This window comes from Notothenia rossii, assembly GCF_949606895.1.
Source record: "Notothenia rossii genome assembly, chromosome: 4".
In the NCBI taxonomy this organism is placed as follows: domain Eukaryota; kingdom Metazoa; phylum Chordata; class Actinopteri; order Perciformes; family Nototheniidae; genus Notothenia; species Notothenia rossii.
The window spans coordinates 31,879,649-31,903,672 of NC_136902.1; the positions used below are offsets into that span (position 1 = coordinate 31,879,649).

Genomic DNA, 24,024 nt, shown 5'->3' on the forward strand with positions numbered 1-24,024 from the left:
CATCTAATTTATTCCAAATGGGACCATAATTTAACAAATCATTATGCAACAGTCTATTAAGGAAAACATGATGCTATAAATTGAGACCATACACTAATTTGGAAAATGTTTACTTTTTGTTATAAACCTAGTGACCAGTAGGGTCATTGTTTCATAGACTTCTATACAATCGGTATAATCTTAGCAGCGTAGTCAGTGTAGTTTCCCCCGGCTGGTTATTATGCAATACCTGCAGACAAATAAACCCCAATGTAGCAGCGTGAAAGCCACCATTACAGCAACACTCATTAGTCTGTGTAGAACTCTGCATTGACTCTCATGCAGAGATCCCACAAAAAATACAGAGCACTCACTCCGACGCCCCCATAAGATCCAACAAAAATAAAGAGAGATAACATAGAGAACTTCCAAGGCAACAGCTTTTTTCATATTCTGAATTGCCCGTACAAAACCTGACCTTCTGCAACACAAGAATGTTGCATTAATGCAAACTGCAAGGGCAGAATCCCTCCAGGGTGGCACTGGAGAGAAAGCTGGATGATATGCTAGCAATTAGTGCTTGGCAATAAAATAGTTTGTTCACATTATTGAGTCTTCTGAAAAACGCAGTTATGTGTTTGCCTGCGGTCCGTAATTGGAGTGACGTGCACTGTCAAAATGTTAACATGCACTTCAGATCCACAGGTTGCATTTGTTAAATGTTTTGCAACGAGCAACAGGCAGCCTGAAAATAACCAGACACATGCGGTATAACTTTAATTTATATCATACTGTTGTCATTGTTTTTGCAGTGCATATCAGTACTCATTGGAAGAAAATGTAAGTCTATTTTAGAAATGTACTGGCAAATCTGTGTTGATGTCTGCACACTCATTCATCTAATGTCTTTGTTTTCATTTCTCCGATTAGTTCTCCCACATTATAAATGTACAGAATCCCTCTGTCCAGAAATATGTATTCTAAAAGCTGCTTGAGAATATTGAAAAAAGAGCAATCACACAGCCCAATATTTCCTAGTTTTCACATAAATGGCCTTTGGATAGCGGGCGCAAGAAGATAAGTGAAGTGGCCTTGTGCATTTGCCCAGTTTATTTTTCTATTTAAAATAAATGAAGTATGTCATGGTTGATTTTCCATTCTTGCCTTATTTTAAGTGTTACACAAAAAAACAATTAAAATGCCTGCTGATGAAGGCGGCACTGAGCGTTGATTGGTGGGATGTTGACTCATAACCAACTAGGGGTGTTGAAAATAATCGTTTCTACGATGCATTGCGATGCGGACGATTCGGTATCGATGCAGTGACGGAAGATAATAGATTATAGCGTAGTAACGTTGCTTCCTGATTTTCCGGCCGCGGCTTTACTATAACGTTTTTTTTTCTGTCACTTTAATATCAAATCGGTCTGTGACGCAGAGATCAGGGAACAGACGTGACAGCGGCACAGCAACACCAAACACGGAGCAGTCTGCTTTATCCACCAACACAAGAACACCAGTCCAGAACCAACAGCAGAAGGACCCGCTCAGAATCACTCCGTGTCGCTGCGGCTCAGAGACACAGGGATTTATGTTTTTCAAAAATAATCGCGTTACAATCATGTCAGGTTTTTGGTGGATTTAATTAAGTCTTGGATTGCAGAGTATGAATGTCCTCTAGCAATTTTCAGACGATATATACGTGTGTAAAGTTTGTGAAGGCAGGAGGAAAAAAGCTTCCGCGATCACCGTCTCCTCTCCGTTCCTCCAAACCCCGCCCCCTCCCTGAAAATAATGAGTGACAGGCTGATAGCAACCTGATAGAAACTTTATTATTCACTTAATCACTGAGATATAATGAAGCTAACTTAATCTCGTACATTCATGGGATTTATGTAACAGTAAGACAGAGAATGTAAGTGTGCACCCACATGCACTATTTTTGTTTGTATATGCTATTGTAAATACTCCTGTTGTCTGCTGTGTTCAGACTCAAGTCCTGTGTGTGATGCCACATTCAGGACATTCAGTGTCCTTTTTTTAAGAGAAGACTGTTGCTAGAAGCTGCAGCTAGACTGCAGAAGTATTATTTTTTTGTTTTTGAGGATGGAACAACTTCACACACAGATATAGGGAGGCTAGACCTATACAATTCATTTAATCGAATCGAATCGTGAGACCAGTGAAGATGCACAGCCCTATAACCAACTATACAGTCTTGTTTGTTAAACAAAAGATTTTCCCTTTTACTGTTGTTATATCGGATGTTGTGCATGTAAATGGTCTGCAAAGTCTAAGATCCCACATTTCCCTCCAGAGGGAGTTTCTCTCCCACACACTCCACACTTTAAATCATGAACATGTCACAGTAATGGCACAAAATACAAATATGAACCTGAAAATGAGCAAAATAGGGATCTTTAACTAGAGCTGGGTCCAAACACAGACAAAAACACATGGGTGCACACTAAGCCACATGTGGAGTTAATAATAGATGCACTCATAAAGGTCACAGAACCAAAGGCAAATTCTACAAAACAAACGAAGACAACTACACGTAAGATGATCCTATGACTACAGACAAAAAGGAGGATGTTTACATGTTTGTCCTATATACTTGTTTCATCAATATGTCTCACTGTGAAACTTCTAACAACAATGACAAATGTGATAAAAAGGGACTTTTCCCTTTATCCTAGAGACATTTACTGTGACGCTTAAGTGTCCAGTGGCACTTGCAGATGAATGTACATATGGTAATACTGCTTTTTTAAAATAACATCTGATGAGTTCTTGAAAAGATAGGATCAATTGTCACAAGGATCATGTTTCAAGATGTACTCATGCGTTGTTTAGATGTCATTGGATGCATCATTGAGGACTGATTATAATTCAGATCCCCTGTGTTTTTGTGGGTAAGTGTCCGCCTTTATGCTGCCCTCTCTTTATATTGGCAGCATCAACACATCAGTTGGGACTCTGTGTTGGTGTGTGTGTGTGCCCTCTGTGAGCTGTGCCAGCTGAGCTCGTAGTAAACACCCCTGTGCTGTCACGGTTTGACAGAGGTTAGGGAGGTGCCAGGAAAAGATTTCCACGCGTGTGTGAATGTATGTATTTGCATGCTCGTCTGTTTTCAGGGTTTTCTTAACAGGATTATTATCACAGGAGAGTTTCTGAAATGTTTCAGCCTTTTGATGATTGAATTCCCGCCCTCGGTGTCTTTCAGTAGCAAAGCTTCTCCTACGGTGCTGCCCTCCATTTGCCTCCCTAATTTAAATTCTCCATCCTCTCTCTGTTTCTTTTGTATTCTGTCTCTTTGACAACCTTTACACCCTCATTACCATAAGCTCAAGATGCTTTATTTATAGTTGGGTTGACATGTCTAAAAAGGGGTGAACCTATATGCAGAGCATACACAAAAAAAAGGTCAGTCTATATAGTTTTGTGCGATGAGCTGGTTGATATTTAATTATTGTGTGCCTTTTAGTCTTTCAGGTTTCCTGCAGATCCTTAAGAAGTCTCAAAAGACATTCATAAATGAAATTGGTATAAATCTATTCTTTAAAAGTAATTGCTTAGACAAAAGAAGTAGGATTTTATTAAGCCCTTTTTCTGATGTTTCATTGTACAATTTCAAAAATATTACTTTAAATGGGCTCTATTGTGCTAATTGTTCAGGTTTATGTTTGTATTTTGTGCCTCTAATGTTCAAAAAGTGCTTTCTTTTTCTCATACTCCATATGCTGAAGCAATGTGTTGGAGTGCTAGCCAATAGAAGTGCGAGTGTTACATAATGATGTCATTTTGATGACAGTAAACAAAGGAGTCCAATGGACTCAGAGAAACTCTCTCTGGAGGCAACTTTGGGATTTTAGCCTTTGCAGACCATCTATATGCACAACAAACCTATATAACACACTACAGGAAAGAGGAAACCCCAAAAAGCAGAATAGTTATAATAATTCATGTTTTTTTAAGGTGCTTTTTTTAAAGACACCCAATGTCACCTTACAATGCATAAAATAAATACTGTAAAGGCAAAAATACATAAGATACGGGGCAGACGGAAAGGTAGACAATATTTATAAAAATAAAATAAAGTCCCTCTTGCATTGACAAAAATGTGTGTAAAATGGTGTTATGAGTGGCATTAAAAACGTCATTAAACTAACTTACCTTAAGCTGTTGGATCCTTGTTTTTTTATTTGAAATAAGCCACACTGTGAGTGTTGATTAAAAGAAAAAAAACGTTTTACCTAACCAGAAAAGTGGTTAACTACAGCCCACATAAAAACATGTTATTTAAATTGCTATGTAGACACAACTAAGTGTTCCCAAATGGGTTTATATCCCACGTCTTCCTGCCTCCATGCAATGTGCCATTGTGAGCTGTTGGTAGCTATGTTTGCACTCGGCATGTGCCCTGATGCCTGACTGACCTGAATTCACCTCATGGAACATCACTGTCCCAAGCCAGCAGTGCAGTCATATTGGCCCTGTCCCAAATCCAGCTTGACATATATCACACCAAATGTGAGTAGCAAGCATTGTGTTTAACTGGTCGCTTGGTTGTCTAATGAGTGAGCCCGCTGTGAACCTCCACTACAGGGCCTTTCCTTCCATGTCAGTGTCTCTGGCATTACCAGCGCAACCCCCACCCTCTCTGTTTTTCTTTCTTTCTGTCTTTCTTTCTTAACCACATCACAGCATTCAAACAGTCACTTTCTAAACAGAAAACTTTCTTTTGGCAAACTGCGGTGTGTTTGCCAAGCTCTGTGGGGTGGTCAACATGTTCCTTTTTATGGTCTGTTGTTTTTTTATGTGGACTGCCGCCTTAATGATCCCATCCCAGGCTCAAACTTGGCCGGGCACTGACTGGTTCAATCACGTCCTCGCCCTTAGAATAGCTTGCTTTGACGGCCCTTGCCAAACTTGACCAAAGACTGTGCCTATTCGCAATGGGGCTTCGTGCTGCATCCTTGGATGTCTTCACCACAAGGAGTCCTTGGAGGCTCCTGGCTGGACTTGGACATTGGATGGCAGCCAGAGCCTAATTAATGACGGTGGTTTAAATGAGATGAAAGCCAAGTAAATCCTTTGGTTAGTTTAGCAGTCATTCAGTTGCTTTTTTAAGCCAACAACTGTTGTTGTCGTTGGTGGCGTCTGCGTCGGCACATTAGCGGTTATGTAACGCAGCCTCGGTGGTTTCAATCCAGGGTACAATCACTGTAAATCCTCTTTAAATATAGATGTTTACAGCTTCCAGGAAAACAAGCAGTATTTAGTATTAAGTTAGCATTATCTTAGCATTATTTACTTTAGAGTCTTTTATGCCATTAAAAGTCCCTTAAATTATCAGTAACTGAAAAGTATGTATTTATTTGGTATATTTCATATTCATATAATCTTCTATATTGTCAAGGCAATCATTTTTGTTCTATGACAAGGTTAAAGCCAGGTTCAAAATTATTATTTTGTTTTATTGTCAAGGGTTATTACAAATGTAATTTTGAATATCTCTCTATCACTCAATAAATCTATACCAGCCATTACAAATAATACCGTTTTGCTATTTTTTTTAAAGTAAAATGTTTTATAAATGAGACTGCTGTATACAGTATATACAAAAACAATGTTAAGATAATGGATAGGAATCTAACTGTAACGTTTAGTAAATAGTAGTTCTACTGAAGTTAAGATTTTTTTCTCTTTTGTCTTATATAATTGAATCATTAAAAAAGACATCCTTTAAAGATAGCTATATGAAATAATATTAATATCACCATTAAACATCCCCATGTGATTACTTGCATTACCCAATTATTTGTTGTATTACAATTGTTTTTGAGGTTTTTTGCACTTGGATATAAATATTTGGGCTTAGTGACAGTACCTGAAAAAACAATGTTTTTGCTTTAACAAATTAAGACATTAAATAAGTTCAACAAATAAAACGCAGATTTAGAAGACTTTACTACAGCAGCCCAACAAAAATAGCGTATACAAATATTATCCTGCATTTAGCCTACATGAACAAGTTATCATATAAAAACTGTAAATGTCATGCCTACAAATGTGATGGAGCCACATTGATGTGCTTGCCGTCACCTCATGGCTCCGGGCCTGTCTCTCTTTGGCAGTCATGGTGTCTGTCTGCACAGTTGAGCGCTTCATGGGTAATCGGTCACTGTGGCAAAGAGTCAAAAGGATAATACAAGCGGAGGTATCCAGGGGTCAGTACAGTACATTACTTCAGCAGACCAGGAGGAAAAGGATACTCATCGTAAAATACATTTACTGTTATTTTATTGAGAACTTTTCCTTTATTCTGGGCTTCTTTGTTCATTGTGTGCTAATTTTAGGGTGTCACAATATACTGAAGACAAAAGCCTGAGCAATTCACTCAATCAAAATATGAAAGGTGGTTTTGCAGATATGGTGCATCTCCTTTTGTTGAGTGGTACATATTTGCTCTGCGTATATAACCGAACAGTTTGTTTTGTGATGTTTGCTCTGCACAGTTTCCTGTGTAAGTACTGGGAAGCCTGCAATGTGTTCCTGTTGTCATCAGCAACATCAAACACTGATGACATAACACTGTTTATCTGGGTTTAGAGAAACATCGTGTTCTGATATAAATGATAGATAAAAATGTACCTGAAAAGGGTATTTGAAAGTTTAGTGTGTGTTTGTTCTTTTGTAATGAGCATTTATAGGCGGTTATTTTTGACATTTAGAATATAACATCTCCATTAAAACAATGACGTTATAAAATGTGTTTCAATTTAAGTTCTTTTTTACATAGAAGCCTTAAAATAATTGTTACACATTAAGTTTTTTTAACTTCACATATGTCACATCCATACATCGAACATTAGAACTGCCTGTTTTTTATTTTTATGAAAATGTCTTCAGGCACGGCTTGTTCCAGCGCTTCCTGTTTCACACCATGCGTAGCCTCTCCGCACCACACATCCAGATGTTGGTCATTTAGTCCGTTGCTCAGAGGCGTAAAAGAAAAATATTGTTCTGCAGGAATTGTGCGTTGGGTTAGGGTTTTGGCATTCTGCCTGACTATTGAAAATAGCCTTTCCACAACTGATCTAGAAAAAGAGCTCTAGAGATTCAACACCCAGTGAGTCATTTTAGAAAGCCGATAGATTGCTGCAAGAATGAGTACTCAAACCAGGGAATGAGTTGGCATGTTTGCGCCGGTTCTCTTGTCTTGAAGTTTTTGTAAGGTGCCTGAAATCAAGTATGTGTTTAAGGTTTGTTTTATACAATGTACGACATTAAAATACCTCACACTCTTGGATTTTGAGGCCTTTACATTTCTACAAAAAGGCCTTTGCTAACAGGTGCCTAAATGAGACTGCAGATGTGTTGGGACATTAGACATCACCAATATTTTTAGATTTATAGTCATTTCCAATTATTACTTCTTTGACTTCCCAAACATGAAGATACAAGTTAGGTAGTGATGTCGAAGTCATGTGGTGTAGTTTGCTAAAGGTTTATCTTTTTTTTCTTTTGGTGATTTAATTATCGCTTATTATAAAAATTGTGGTTGTTTGGGAGGACGACTCGATACAATTATAATAAGCTTCATTGAGTTCTCAACCACAGAAATTAGTTAGCATGTTTGCACTTCTGTTCACTTATGTTGAGGTTTTGAGGTGTCTAAAAAAAGGTCTATGGTTAGGTAAGCGTAGGAGCTTTTGATTATTTATTTTCTCTCTTACAACATAAAATACGTCATTCAATTTTCAAGTGTTTACATGTCTTCACAAGGTGGATGCCTACAAGTGCCTGAGATTGCATGAGATTGCAGATGTCGATAACATTTAACGTTGTCAATAGTTCGCCTCACAGCCTCATGACTTTGTTTTAGTTTCTAGTATTTTCAAATGTTAGTTTTGTATCACTTTAAAAATTAATAATAATAATAATTAGTGGGATTTTTATAGCGTTTTTCCTAACGCTCAAAGAACCTTTACAAATAATTAATGTTGTTTCAAAAATCATAAAAAAAAGTCAATTTTGTGGAGATTTTCAACAAAATGTGAGCAATTTTTCTTCCATGATAAAAAATCTGATTTGCTTATTGTTGTGAGGAACCAGAAAGATGCTAGGTGTATCTTCCCTGAAGAGATCAATAGGCAGAGGTGCAGTTGCTACTGTGTCTAAATTAGGGATGGGAAAGCAAATGAACATTTGAATATTCGACCCCCAAAAAAATGGTTAACCGATTAACCGAAATGTACATATCCTAATTTTGAAAAATAAATAAATACATGTTCAAATAAGTATAGAAACCAAGTCAAATTTATCAAATGTATTGGACTTAAACGCGAGTGAAGTATAACCGGACGTGAGAGAGAGAGATCAACACCTGCAGCTCTGCCCGCTGTGAGGGACCGGTGAGCGGAGCAAAACACATCTTTAGACCTAACGCACTTAGCTATGGCACTGTCGTATACATTGAATTATTCCATTTGATAATATTTAATCAACTTAGGCACCCCTCCCAAAAATAATAATAATAATCAAATAAAATTACAATAAAAATATTCATAACTCATATTCGAATACCTGAATAATTTCGTATATTCAATTAATCGTTCCCATCCCTAGTCTAAATCAGTATCTCCACTAATGTCCTTCAACAGCTGGATTTTCAGTACTCAGTTCATAGCCTTATCTAACACGGCTTGGCAACAGTCTTTCTGTCATTCACACTATATTTTCACAGCACAGGTTCCGAGGTTTTCAGTTCTCCCCTACTCCCTTCTGTTATTTTACTGCAACAATGATCCATAAAGCTACAGAGCACATCCTGCACTCTTCCCAATAACAGCATTTTACTGTGAGGAAGTGGTTGGCTCGTACTAAAATGCCACTTAAATGCAATTTCTTTGTTGTTTAAAGGTATAACAACTCTTATACTAATCATTCTTTGTCTTGGAGTGCATTGGGTTTCATATCAAATAGAGGTAGAAGCAAACCTGTTCTGATCCATAATGAATAATGAGTGTTGTGAATATAAGATCACAAAGTAATGTAATTCTTTCAGGCATGTTGAAGTGGCAGGAAAACCCAGGAATTCCCCAACGCTTCATCTCAGCTAGTCAAAGCTAAGAGAGTGACTATAAACAGTATGTCCAATCCATTCTGCACCACTGTTCTTCTCCGCCTGCAGTCTCCGCTCCTGCAGCATGAATAAGGAAAAAGGCACATAAACATCCAACACCCGCCGCATCAGCCGTATGAAAAAGTAGAAGACAGCCTCTCCTGCGTGCCAAGCTCAGGAGATGTATAGTTCATGGATGCAAATATTTGGAGCTTACATTAGCTCCTTCACTTAGTTCTGAAAGCTTGTTTAACTGCTGACAAGTAGCACTTCTTTTTTGTTAAAACCACAACCCATCTTTAAAACTGAGTGTTTTCAAGGTACAACACATCCAATTTCTTCCTTCAGTGTTGGTAAAAACTAGGCGATCTCAACTTTTCTTGGACAGTATATTGTCACCAAAAATAAGGGCAATAAAAGATATAATGGTATTTGAAGAGAAACTCCCTCTGGAGGGAACTTTGGGGATTTTACCCTTTGCAGCCCATTTACATGCACAAATTCCTATATAACACACCTCAAAAGAATAATAGGGCCTTTTTAAAGGAACTACAACATTAAATAACCCCTCGAAAAGCATAACATTTTAAAATACCACCTTGTAATTGTAAAACACCTTGGAGAGAAAATAATAAGCTGAAATTATAAGATGATATTAGCCTGACGCACAATACCTATAATACATTACAAACTAGGGGTGGGGGAAATAATGGATACAGCATAGTATCCCGACACTTTGCGTGGCGATATTGTATCAATTCATAAACATCATTTTTTTATTTTTCCAAAAGAAGGTCGTATATAAAACAGGAGTTACTTAAGACATGTATACAATTGCAATGAAAATAACAAAAACAATGCCATCTCCTTTTCAGGTTCAAATAACACAAATTGGGTTAATTACATAAACTATTCATATTGCAAATACATTTTTTCACCAGGAAGGGAAGACGGACATGGATATATGACCCATGTGATTTGCAATATCGCAATATATTGTATCGCAATACTTAGCATATCGTAGAATCGCAATACTATCGTATCGTGGCTTAAGTATCGCGATAGTATCGTATCGTGGGGAGCCTGGTGATTCCCACCCCTATTACAAACCGAAAGGCATATCGTGAGAAAATGTTTTATTTTTATCTTTATGCAGTTGTATTACTATCCTCTTTCACACAACGACAGATTCTCCTTCGTTCCTGCACGCTTACACTCCTCAAGTAACAATTATGACCTTTAGTTTGTTCCTGTACTTAACACCATTGATATGCAGATAGTGTAAGGAGAGCTACACCGTGTGACACCACGTGTGTGGACCTGTGGATCTGTTTACTTTCACTGGATTAGATACAATGAGAAGATCAGTTGCAACCTTGTGATACACGGGGTGTTAATAGAGTTACCTCTTGATCCAAGACTTGTTTGCAGCTGTCTTTTGGTTCTTTCATTAAAGATAAAAAAATACTTTAAAATAAATTTTTCTTTTGGCACATTCGATATCAGTATTTGTGAAATGGTGTGTTTTTTTTTTTTTACTGTTCAGAGATATTAAATATATCCTCTGTTTCATCTGGATTTCAGTCATCCTGACAGACGAGGAGGTTCAGAGGAAGAAGGACATGATAATGAAGAGGAAAGAGGAGGAAGCAGCCCGTGAGGCGATGAGGCCACGTCTAAACGAGGAGCAGGCCCGCATCATCTCCAGTCTCGTGGAAGCCCACCACAAGACTTACGATGCCTCCTATTCCGACTTCTCCCGCTTCAGGGTGAGTCCAGCACAAAGTCTCTTCTTTTACCAAAACCACAATCATATTATCCTCAGTTCAGCCCGAAGTCACTTTGTTGTTAACCATAACTATGGGTGGAGCAGGACATGATGTCTTGCAATGGAAGGGAGGGTTCCCTGAAGCATGGTATCCGACCATAATAATACGTGTTATTTTTGAAAAGTAAATTAATACAGAAGCAATATTTACCAATCAAGATACATACAGCACATTGTATGCGAGTTAGCCTTCACTTTATGAATAAAGTAGATGAATACTGTATTCCTTAGATGTCCAATGCTAAGTCATAATAACTGATAAAAAAAAAAAAAACAATTCGACAATAGGACATGGATGCCATCTGCTCTGGTTTACCACACCACAACAGACCTTGGCATTCTCTCTCTTAGTTTGTACCCTAACCCTACCGAAACTATGTAACTGCACTTACTCACATTCTACCATGGCCACTGATCATTTTCAGTTTTTTTTTGGCTGGATTCACTTTTAGTAACCAGACAGTATAACCCAACATCCTTCGGTAATTTGTTTGTACTTCTAGATTATCTCACCATTATTAAACTGAGCGCAACGAGTCAGAAAAAGTGAGGCTTTGGTACACATCTTGGAGCTAGTCTTTTTTTGTGTTTGGTATTAAATGACTCTTGATGTCTAAACAGATTCAGGAAGAGACTTTGAATCCATTGGTAAAAGGCCCTCGTAGTAAAGGAGTGCACTCTGGCACAAACTGGACTGTTTGCTAACTGAGTGCTGTTGAAACCTGCTTTTGATTTTCTCATAGCAGTTCAGTCCCTGCATGACAGAGCAGTAGAGTGCAACAGTGATTGTGTGCATGTTACGTTTTTACTGTACTACTTATAAATCATTAAGCTAGCTAACTAGCTTAGCTAAGTCCTCTGATGTTAGCTTATCGTCTACGCTTTCCTATATATTTGTAGGCATATTGTTACAGTCTACTGTTAATAAGCAAGAGGTGCCACGTTTTTGTTGTAATACGTATCAATAGGAACTTTTGTTTGTCAGTATTTCAAACAAGAAGATCTTTGTTTTATTCTCTGGTGAATCCTATGGCAATTAGATGTAATGCAGGAGCTCAGTTTACGGTAACCTGTTTTATTAAAACAATTCTGAGGCTTGGGAACAGTATTTATTGTTTTTACATAAAGATTACATCTTGAAAATGTCCAGATAAAAGACTTATATTTTAAATATGTTGTTTTTCTGGCAAGTGGCTATGGTATAAGGGTATTCATAAGTAAGCAATACATACTAAAGTGTAATCACATATGCAATGGTTTTCAATAAACAAACCAAAATGTACAAGATTAACTTAAGCTGAATTTTTGTTTAGCTTACTGTGCTCTTTTCGGATCTTCAAAACAGTTTGGGTAAAGGCACTTATACATGTGGGGTGGTAGTGACAGTCTGATTTATAATAAGTGGTATCAAATGAATGAAAAGCCATAGGATTTAGCACCGTTCCTGTGATCGTGGAATAGCTTTATTTAATTTGTGTAACCACAGCCATATTTACTTCACACCAACACGTGAGCCAGCATTGCCCGTGTGTTTTTCAATCTACTCGACACCCGTAACACGAGTCAACAAAGGCGTTTATCTGTCCGACAGAGGCGTACTCTTTTCTTCCTGCACGTCATGAACAAAATCTTTTCAGACGGCTTTCTTTCTGTGCAGATCAAAACAATCAGGTCGCCCTGGGATGCAAAAATGTACCTTACTATGTTATTAACCATCTTTTTTTGTTGTAATGATTATACACAAAGGCATTTTCAAGGTCTGCAAACCTAATCAAATGTATTTACTTTCATTCCAAGCTTCCATTGAGGTTTTCAAATTAATAATAATTCATTTATTTTATTTAGGTTTTCGAATTAAGTGGAAAATAGTTTTTTTGTTTACTACAGTGAGAATGTTGTTTTTGGAGGGCTATACACAAAAAACTATGGATTGATGATTGAAGCAGAACATTTAAAAAGATAAAAACATGTTTTGAATTTGGAAATGATTACATCTCTCATAAATCAATACCTTTCCACAGTAAGTGCTCGCTGTCAGTTTTGGAATAAAGCTCAAGCTTAGATTTTGCATTGATAAGGTCATATACAACATTTTCTTGTCAACACACACTCTGTGTCCCCGTCTGTCAAAATGACGGCGGCCTTCAGACTTTTCCATCAATGTTAAAACAATTCAGTCAATGCCGCAAAAATATTTTCTTAACACCACCTCTGATGAGAGGATTAATTGAACTAGATTCTTAACCATCCCCCAGCCACAGCGGCCTATTGTATTACAGTGACATATTAGTATTGATATTAATATTTGTCTGTGTTTATCCGCAGCCTCCAGTGCGTGAAGGTCCAGTAACACGCAGCGCCAGCAGAGCCGCCTCCCTTCACTCTTTGTCTGACGCCTCCTCTGACTCATTCAACCACTCACCTGGTGAGTCCTCCTCTTGGGGAATGCAGCGTGCGCTGTCGCCCCTCCCTAAAAGCCCTCTCAGCCAGGTTGTGTTGTGACTTGCAGTCTGTTCAACAAATCCATATAAACCATATAAACACGTTACAAGGGAAGCTTTAGTTGCCGTGTCTTTATTCTCCGGTCTTTAGCGTCATCTTTTACTACTCGTCATGCCGGAGCCTCTTAGCTCGCTACTTCCGGTTTCCGGATAAGGGGTTACCAAAATAAGAGTACTGCGTGTAGCAGTTTAATTAAACATTACACGTTGCGAGTGACATTAGTTATCATATGTATATATGTTTAGTAGGTTGTGGAAGTGCGCTCCAAAATATTTGGTTATCTTCTTTATTGGTATTTATTATTTTTTATATTATTTATTTAAATGTAGATATAAATGTATTATTTATTTTATAAATGTTTTTATTGGTTTTTCAGTTGAATTATACTTAAAGTTTAGGGTAATCAACTGTTAAAAACATGTTCCAATTATTATTATAATTTGTTTTTTAAAGTTCAATAAATGGATGTTTTCAAAGTCAATGAATAATCGTATTCAATAATCGTGATATCAATATTGACTAAAAATTATCGTGATTATGATTTTTGCAATAATCGAGCAGCCCTAGCTAAAACTATTGCTTATAAACAAATTAAAAATATTAATATATACAGATAAGTTACAAGAAAACCCTTTTTAAAGATGAACCAAAACAAAATGAATGTAATAAATCCTTATGAACTGTACAAACCGTGATCAGTCCCCAATAGTCATGACTTTAGTTAACCCCCTGGACATCTTTATATTAGTGCCACTGTAATGTCATTTGATGTCTTTCCTTGTTTTCCATCTCTTTAGCTTATAATGTTAGGAATGTTCCTTTCTGTCACCTCTCCTTACCTTGTTGTTCATCTTGTGTCCTATCGTCTCCTCAAACAGAGTCTGTGGACACCAAGATGAACTTCACCAGCCTGTTGATGATGTACCAGGACGGGGCGAGCAGCCCTGACTCCAGCGAGGAGGACCAGAAGCTCTCCATGCTGCCCCACCTGGCAGACCTGGTGTCCTACAGCATCCAGAAGGTCATCGGCTTCGCCAAAATGATCCCAGGCTTCAGGTACGCACTGCCATGGTGGTAGATGTTCAGGTTCATCACAGGAGAGCAGCAGGGACTACTGTCTTGCACCCTGTATTTTTCTTCCTATCACTCAACAAAGTCAGATTTATCTTTTATGTCACAAAATAATATGCAATACTGCAATTTAATGCCTTCTATTGGTGGGCTGAGACAGATTTTTTTTATTTGGTTCTACTCGAGGAATTAAAAATGACACATTGGATTTTATAAGATAACAATATCGTTTGATCTTTATCTTATAAAAAAACAGATCTATTCATAGTTTGAGTCATTATCAAGCTAAAATGCCAACTATTCGCTCGTTCTACTCTCTGAAACTGATTTGCTGATTCATTGGTTTTAAATAATAATGATATTCTGTAATAATATTTCCGTTCGTTCTGCAAAATTATGGTGGACATGTTTATGTATCGAGATTTTATGGAAAACATAGAAAATGAGACTGATCAAGAAAATAATTAAAAGTCAGATTAATTAAAAGACACAATTTGTATGTTGTAAGGCATTATGGGCTGGATTTGAATTATTCTAGAATCACATGCAGAACAATTTAAAATGTATTACTTTTTTTTAATTTGTATCTAACTTTAATTTTTACACTATTCCTGTTTAGGATAAATCATTTTCTTTACATTTTATAGCTTTATTTATTTTTAAGCTTTTTCATTAATTAATGTATCTTTCTATTTTTACTCATTTGCATATTTATTTGCCTTGTTTTTCTTTTTAATAAGCTGTGTTGTATATAAGGTGTCTACCTTAAAGTATTTCCTAGTAGATTGAATGAAGTCTGCTGAAGCGGCCTTTGCTCCCAACTTTTTTCATAAATATATATTAAATCCACTGGTGCAATAAATCATATTGTGGCCATGTTGAAAATGAAACTTCGTTCCCCTGCAGCTCTCTGCTGCTTTGCTGAGTTCTGTAATGATTTGTTGTAAAATCCTGCTACATCCAACCAGTAGCACGTATAATCACAAAGGCTAGCAGCCAAACAGGCCTCTCTCACATGCAGAGCACTTTGATTTGCTGCCTGCCAGTATGCAAGACAGCATTGGGTGAGGTGAGATGTTATTATCGCTCCCAAACAAACAAGCTCTTCCAGGAATACACAGGAACAAGCTGAGCTTTATAAATGCACGCTGTGCTGAGAGATACGTTTCTAAATGTATGCACATACAGAGAGCACACAATGAAATAATAGAGGAGGCACATATGGGCATACTTAATGCATACGTGTGTGTTTGCATGTAACGTAAACAGGAATATAAACAGAGACCCTATATTTTTAAAGTATATTCATTCTGCTTGCCTTATTATGATCTCAGATGTGTGTAGTTAGGATGGTTTCCTGTGGGAAAAAAAATAAAGATAATTTATTGCAACAATGTCATAAAGTATAGCTCTGTCGTCAATATTGAGAGCTGCATTGTTAGGGCCAATACTATTTTTAATTTTGGTTGACAATTAATTGTCCTACAAATAATTAAACAAACTTTAAAGGGGCCTTAACCTGCTTTTCAGGTTTTCCCTTTTCTGTAGTGGGTTATATGGGGTTTTTGTGCATGATAGTGGTCTGCAAAGGCTAAAATCTAATAGTTTACTCAAGAGGGAGTTTCTTTCCCACTCACTCCCCCCCCTGCCTGAAACGACTCAATAGGACTCCTTTGTTTACTTCTGAAACATGTGTCTGCAGAGGCCTGTACTAAGAAGCCGGATTTTTGCTTAGCGAGCTAACTTCAGGGAAAACTCTGGGTTTCCGGTCCTACGACGCTGGTTCACTTCTTACTGGGCTAGATCTCCATGGTAACTTATGCTTAACGGCAAACCTGCTCCTTGGTTCCAGGATAAGAGATCAACTCAGTGAAAGCACCACCTGCTGACCAATCAGAGCTCACTGTGCGGAGTTTAAAGCGATCAAGTCATATTACAGGATAAAGGAAATACAGAAAAACTGCCGTTGCAGGAAAGACAGCCAGCAAAAATCAACTGACTGTGAACATGAAAATTAATAGAATATCACCTCCAATCTTCAGAGCAATCTGACTATTATAACATTAGCATTAAGAAAGCTTACTTAAATATCTGCCACAACATAGTAACCGGATCAAAGTAACATTAAGTACAGTCTGCGGCACTGTGAGTGCAGACGTCAGTGTGTCCCATTATCATTCATATCACATCATATCACATCATAATGTATCATATATTTCCTTATCTGAGTCAGCTTATTGAGCCGTATCTGGCCGTGCAACACTCAAAGTGTCACACTGTATGCAGAAGTATTATCTTAAGCAACACATTAAGTTGACGAAACACTCGAGACAAATGTAATTAAAGTCAGATCGTGTCTTAGAAGGGGCAGTGATATCATAAACCTGTTAATGTACGCATTCAAACACCTTTTTTTTTTACCAGCTGTTCTGTATTCACCTTGCAGGTGCAACTATATGGTTTTTATCCTGGATAAAGTGTTTAAGTCATGGATGTTTAAAGTTTAACGTCTTCTTCATATTTGTCTAATATTATAGTTTTCTTCTCATTCAGGAAGTATGACGCTGCGCTGTCAGTACGCTTGTCCATGTTTGTGATTGTTCAAATGTTGCTAACCCCGCCCCTTTCATGTGAACACGCACTCAGCCGGACAGAGAAACCCTGGGTTGAGTTATAGAGTTGATAACCAGCGTCGTAGGACCGCTTAGCGAGATCGCGTTTGTTTTGGGTTAGTTAAGCCGGGTAACTCAAACATATCCAGGGTATGTTGAACTGGATTTGTATTACAGGCCTCGGGTGCACTGTGCTTGTGTTTGCGCTTTTCATGGCCTGTTGTTACCATACCAGTGTCTGAAATGAGTCCAATAAAGCCTAAATGTTGAATCGCTAATGAGCTAGAACGCAAGTCAGTACGCCAATCTGACTTCACGTTATCATATTACTTATCAGCTCATTTATGCTACAAAAGAACAACAACCACAACAACAACACGTCACTCGCTACCCGATCTTTCCTCCCTTCCCGTGAGAGTACTAATGTTGTTTTGTGGTTTTGTTCAAGTGAATTCTCATCCCACTTCATTTGCACCACTTGATCTGCTGTTTGTTTGTTTGTTTTCCACAGACTGCCAAAGGACGTCACCTTTGGCATTTGCTGCTTTAGTTAGCTAAAAGCTATTGCCAAATCTATGTGTGTTACAGTGTTTCTCTTGTGTCTTTAGTGAGACATATTTGTTTTATCTTGTAAGCAGATCTCTAACTAATCTTTTTTGTTCTAAAGTGAACTTAAGACAAAAATGCTTTTTTAATTTTGGTCACATTTTAGTCATTTTAATCCATCTTAGTTTGAGTCCATGGCAACTCAAAACCTTTAATCCAGTTATGTCGACAAAAGTCATTACATTTTAGTCAACTTTTGGTCTATATTTCTTGTCAAAAGGTTTTTTCTTTTAATTTTGTTATATTTTCAAAAGAAACGTTGACATTTTTGTGAAACGAAACTCACAACATTTTATCCTATTACCATCCCATGAAAAGCACAAGTTTAATTATTAAGAATGCAGTTTTGTTTAAAATGTCCATATTAACTTGCGTTAATACATATTGACTCTGTGTTCCAGGGATCTGACGGCAGAAGACCAGATTGCTCTGTTGAAGTCGAGCGCCATCGAGATCATCATGCTGCGTTCAAATCAGTCGTTCAGTCTGGAGGACATGTCCTGGAGCTGCGGAGGACCCGACTTCAAATACTGCATCAACGACGTTACAAAGGGTTGGTTACTCCGCACAGTCACAGCACCACAGTGAAACTAAATAGACAAGAGTGGTAGTTTCATGAGTTCTAACTGTGCAATCAATAAATAAACACATGAGCAGTTTGTTTGGATAGAGCATGTCAGAGACGCTGCTTATTGATTTCACCACCTGCCAATACACACAGTCCTCTACGGAAGCACATCTTGCCAGTTAGAAAAAAAGAAGATGAAAAACGTTAAAACTAAATACAGTATATCCTCCTGACTTAACATGTCACAGAAAATAATAGTTTCACAAAACAATGACTAATGCTGCGTTGACACAGGATCGCATCGCTTTAAACGCTCGAGCTTCACCGCGGCTGCCAGCTGTGTTTACTCGCGTCATTCAAACAAAACGCGCTGGCTCGGGAGCTACAACTACAACAAAATGAACATATTTTACCGTGATTAAATTGTAATACACGTTTCTAAATGATGCCGAAGTAACTACATACTGATACCGGTTAGTAAAAACCATGAATTAATGCTTGACAAGTCTGCAGACAAGACGGCAGGCGAAAAACCTTTTAAAATGCTTTTTTTCTGAATGAAGATCGGGTCGACCAGGCTAAGCTAACGTTTCATATGCTCCGTCCACACTCATAACAACGGCCTACAGACATAAATAAACCAGCGACTGTATTTAACATGACACAGACAGTCTGTGGTTTGTACTTGTTTAACTTTTGTCCAGTTTCTGAACAGATATGAGGAGCTGTGAGCTCTGTGTACTAACTGCTAACAACTAACGGCTTTTTTTTTTGGTTGAATGTCAGTGACAGCAGGCTGAGATCCTCACCGCTGATTGGCTACCGTGAGGTTGCGTCACGCGAATATGACGCTCGAGTTGAAAAAATTGAACTCGAGCGTTTGTCGCGGCCCCCTTCAATCGCCTCAATCGTGCCGCGAAATTTGCGTCCACCACTTCATGCTTGCCGTCGGAGCGAATTTGCGTCTGTCCGCGTCTCTGCATTGACTTTACATGCGTCCGGTTGAACGCAGCATTAATATCTAAAAATAAAGACTTGCTATCATAAAAAAAGGACTTAATATCTCAAAATAATGACTTAGTTCCTCAAGAAAAAAAACTGAGAATCTCAAAAAAAATGTCTATGTACAGTATTTTCTTTGTTTGTTTGTAGCCTTTATTTAACCAGGTGAAATCCCATTAGGCACTTTCACACCAAGTACTTTGCCGTACTTAGTTCCCAGTACTTAGTTCATCAGAACTCTTTAGTTCTGATGAACTAAAGAGCAGATCGTGTTCACACCAGAATAAGTCCCTGAGGGAGGATTAGGCAAATTAAGCCACTGACGTCACTTCTTCTTCTTCTGCTTTGGGTTTACTGGCAGGCTGCAAACAACTTCACGGCGTATACTGCCACCCGAAGTCCCCGGCCGGAAGTCCCCGGAGTTGGGGACTGGCTTCAGTAGAAGCTGCTGGGACTCCCAGCAGCTTCTACTGAAGCCTTCCGAGTAAATCGCGAGAATGCCGACACCTCCTCATCTCCACCGCTCCCATGTTTTCTTTTGTGTTGCTATGAGTTAGTCTCTCTGCGTTTCTGTGCTGGGCTAATGCTAATAATGCTAATGCCAGCAAATACAATGGCGGCTTCACAAAACTTTTCGGAGTTTTACGGGGGGTGGTTTGCAATTCGCCCAGCCAATCAGAAATGGGAACCTTTTCTCCCAGGAAAGTACCTGCTCTCTAGCAGGGACTACAAAGGGGGTGAAAAGGTTATCATGAAGTAAGTTCTAGTTCCTGATTTCTTTTGGTGTGAAGTGAACGCAACTATCGGAACTATACTGGGAAAAGTACTCCGGTGTGAAAGCGCCTATTGAGATCAATGATCTCTTTTTCAAGGGAGAGCTGCAGTACGTTGGTTATACATGAAAAACAGAAAAACAACAGAAAACAAAAAGCACGTCATACAACATAATTACAGGGGTACAATTTAAAAACATATTCACAATGACAGGTACCAAGAGTATCAAATAGCATTTCATCCAGCCGAGCTTTAAGATGATGCAGGGGACCCAAAATGTTCAGTTTCAAAAAAAAATGCAGAGTGTTCCAAGCTAGAGGACCTGCGCATATAAACGCTTTAGTACCTATAACAGTCCTAGCACTTGGCACATGTAATAAAAACACATCCTGGGATCTTAGGCAATAGCCACTTGCGACTCTCTGTGAGATCAGAGAGCAGATATAAGTTGGTAGTTTACCCAACATGGCTTTGTAGACAGGGGTGCACACAACTTTGTCAGTGAGGTACTCCAACTTCTGGCTCCCCTCAAAGTTCCCATGAAGCCCTCTGTGGGGTGGGGTGGGGTGGGTAGTGGAGTGGAGTGCAGAGCTTCGTGACCAGAGTGTATGAACGTTGTGATCAGCTGTTTTAGCGCAGTGCTGCTGTACAGACCGACGTTAACGGCAGCCCTTTCTGTGCACACGGAAACCGTCCGGTGATCTAACCGACTTCTGGAAAAGCTTCACAAGTACGCCGGTACGCAAATGCGCTTTGTGACGCAAGTGACGGTACGCATTTCAGATTGTTGCCGCGCATGCGTACCTGCGTACCACTTATGTGCACCCCTGTTTATAGATGAACATGTACCAGTGACTAAGCCTCCGAACCAGTAAGTGAAGGCAGACCTGCCCTGGCATACAGGGTACAGTGATGAGTAAGTGCTTTACAGTTAGTAACAAATCTCAGCGCACTGTGATAGGCGGCATCTAACTTGATCAGGTGCATTCATATAGATCAGATCACCATAGTCCAGCACAGGTTAAAAGGTCACAGAGACTAGCCTTTTCCTGCCCTCAAGTGAGAAACAGGACTTGTTTCTGAAAAAGAAACCTAGCCTAGCCCTTAGCTTTTTAAGCAGGTTATTGACATGAAGTTTAAAAGTAAGACAATCATTAAGCCATATACCTAGGTATTTATAACAGGTAACAACTTCTAGTACTTGTCCTTGCGCAGTAACAATATCCAAAGCTGTCTCCGGTGTCTTTTGTGCTTTTGAAAATAGCATAACCTTAGTTTTATCAACATTTAAAATAAGCTTAAGCTCAGAGAGCTGAGTCTGAATAATATAAAAAACTGCCTGCAATTTAACAACATCCTCCTTAATGGAGGGACCTGCACAATACATTACGGTATCGTCCGCATAAAAATGTAAAGTTGCTTCCTCCGCTACGCTTTGGGATCCTGATCTGCCGACGAGACTCCATTAAAATATAAATATTTTTAGTGAATTACTGAGTTTAGGCACGTTAATGTTGAATACAGTATATTCATATTTGTCAGTGATTTCTTGTCAAGTGTGTGTGTGTGTGTGTGTGTGTGTGTGTGTGTGTGTGTGTGTGTGTGTGTGTGTGTGTGTGTGTGTGTGTGTGTGTGTGAGTGAGTGAGTGAGTGAGTGAGTGAGTGAGTGAGTGAGTGAGTGAGTGAGTGAGTGAGTGAGTGAGTGAGTGAGTGAGTGAGTGAGTGAGTGAGTGAGTGAGTGAGTGAGTGAGTGAGTGAGTGAGTGAGTGAGTGAGTGAGTGAGTGAGTGAGTGAGTGAGTGTGTTAAAACACTTTCATGAAGTGAAGGAGGTTTTCCTTCTATAAAACAGCTGTGTGTCACGGACATGAATTCATAGATCAAGGCAGACTGGTGCACACACTCTCCTGTCCTGCCAGGCGACACGCCCGTTCTAAGCCGTGTCCCTCACTCCTCACATCCCTAGCTGCATCCCCACAAAGTGTTGTTACATCGTTTCAGATGTTATGTGCAAACTTGTCACCTTACGGCAAAATTTGCCGTTTTCAATCCAAAATAGTTAGTTTGTGTGATTCATGTAGTTCTGCAATAAAAATATTTTTGGGGTATGGGGGGGGTCTGGGATCCGGAGTAATCTGCGGCCGTGAGCTGTTATGTGCCATCTTGACGCGCATGGCGTTCTTTTTTTATATATTATAATGAAGTGCGAGCTGTGTGCTCGAGTCTTCCTGCCTGTCGGCTCTGCTCTCATGGATGTATAATAAGGCTCTGCTGTTCCGAGATGATGGTCTAGCTCAGACCTGGGCACTGTACGGCCCCCGGGCCACATACGGCCCTTTGGTTGACTCTGACCGGCCCGTGTAAGGTTAATTGGAAATTACAAAATAAACATATTTTCTAATTTTACCTCATGCATGGACTAAAGCTGCAATGCTTTTATTTTGAAGTTGTTTTTTATTCACGTACATAATGACGCAATACGTCAAATCAAGACGTGCGCGTTATTGGATAATTGTCACAAGACGACTTTAGCGCTCAAAAATGTCAGCTGATGCTAAAAAAAGAAAGTGTTTTCAACAAAAATTGGACTGCTAAGTATTTATTTACTGAAGTCGGAGGTAAAGCCGTGTGTTTAGTTTGCGGGGAGCAGATCGCCGTGTTCAAGGACTACAATTTGAGTCGGCATTACGAGACGAAACACGCGGAGAAATACAAAAATAATAGAGTTTGGGACCTGAAAGCAGAGATTCAAGAGTTTTGTGAGAAGAAAGGCAAAGACATCCCAGAGCTCTCAGACGAGGACTGGATGGCAGATTTTGCATTTGCTGTTGATGTGACTGCACTGATGAATGAACTGAACACCAAACTGCAAGGCAAGGGCCTTTTTGTTCATGAAATGCACAGCCTGGTGAAGGCTTTCATGAGAAAGATGCAGTTTCTTTCAAGCCAACTGGAGAGCAACACTCTCACTCACATGCAAACCCTGAAAGAAGTCACACCATCAGCTGATCACCTCCGCAGGTACTCATCCATGTTAGGAGCATTGCATGGTGAGTTTTCAAGGCGATTTGAAGATCTCCGAACAATCGAGGATGAAATGCTCATGATTTCCTCTCCCTTTACCTGCAGTATGGATAATGCACCCAGTGATGTTCAGCTGGAACTCATTGACCTGCAGTCTGATGCAGTACTGGCAGAGCGCTTTAAGTCAGGATCTCTGCTAGATTTCTACTCTTCTCTCGAGGAGGAGAACTTTCCAAACAGGAGGAGATATGCTCAGAAGATGTTGGTTCTCTTTGGCTCTACCTACATATGTGAACAAACATTTTCAAAGATGAAGTTTATGAAATCCAGGTATAGATCCTCTCTCACTGATGATCATCTGTCAGCTGTGCTTCGCATCTCCACCTCAGACATTCAACCTGACTTCGATGCACTCGTTAAAGCCCAGCAGAGACTAGATTTCTCTCACTGAACAAGAAAAAAGAACTTAAAAACACCAAATGAGGTGGTTAGACTACAAATGTAGGCATGTAAAGGAACCAACTAGCAGTGAACTGGGACACTTTCTTTGGAAGCCTTTTCTCAAAATCACAGTTCAGTGATGTTCAGTGACAGTTCAATATGATGTATCTTGCTGAATGTTTGGAGCACAAAGACAATGTTGTGATGTCTTAAGAATGCTAAGAACCTTTACACAACTTTCCAACAGTATATGAAACTCAAAATGTGTTTTGTAGTGAATGCGACTAAAAATGTTCACTAATATGAGTCAGAAATGGTGAAAAACGTTCACATTTTGTTTACCATTGTTTTGGGAAATTTGATTGAATAAATTACATTTTTTGTAAGGCAACCTCACTTTTTCATTGCTCAACTATAACATATACTCTTACCAGCTTGTCAAAACAATGCTATTTACTGCTTTTTATAAAGAAATACAATTAATATTAT

General features: G+C 38.8%; 1 protein-coding gene across 2 annotated transcripts in view; it reads left to right on the forward strand.

Annotated features, from left to right (window-relative positions):
* LOC307036666 (vitamin D3 receptor A) overlaps nt 1-24,024 on the forward strand; it is a 116,077-nt gene that overhangs the window by 85,256 nt on the left and 6,797 nt on the right. For both annotated transcript variants that reach the window (XM_079677190.1, XM_079677191.1), the window contains 4 exons: nt 10,694-10,878; nt 13,263-13,362; nt 14,318-14,495; nt 18,130-18,281. In XM_079677190.1, the coding sequence (XP_079533316.1) occupies nt 10,694-10,878; nt 13,263-13,362; nt 14,318-14,495; nt 18,130-18,281 (615 nt within the window). The remainder of the gene's footprint in view (nt 1-10,693; nt 10,879-13,262; nt 13,363-14,317; nt 14,496-18,129; nt 18,282-24,024) is intronic.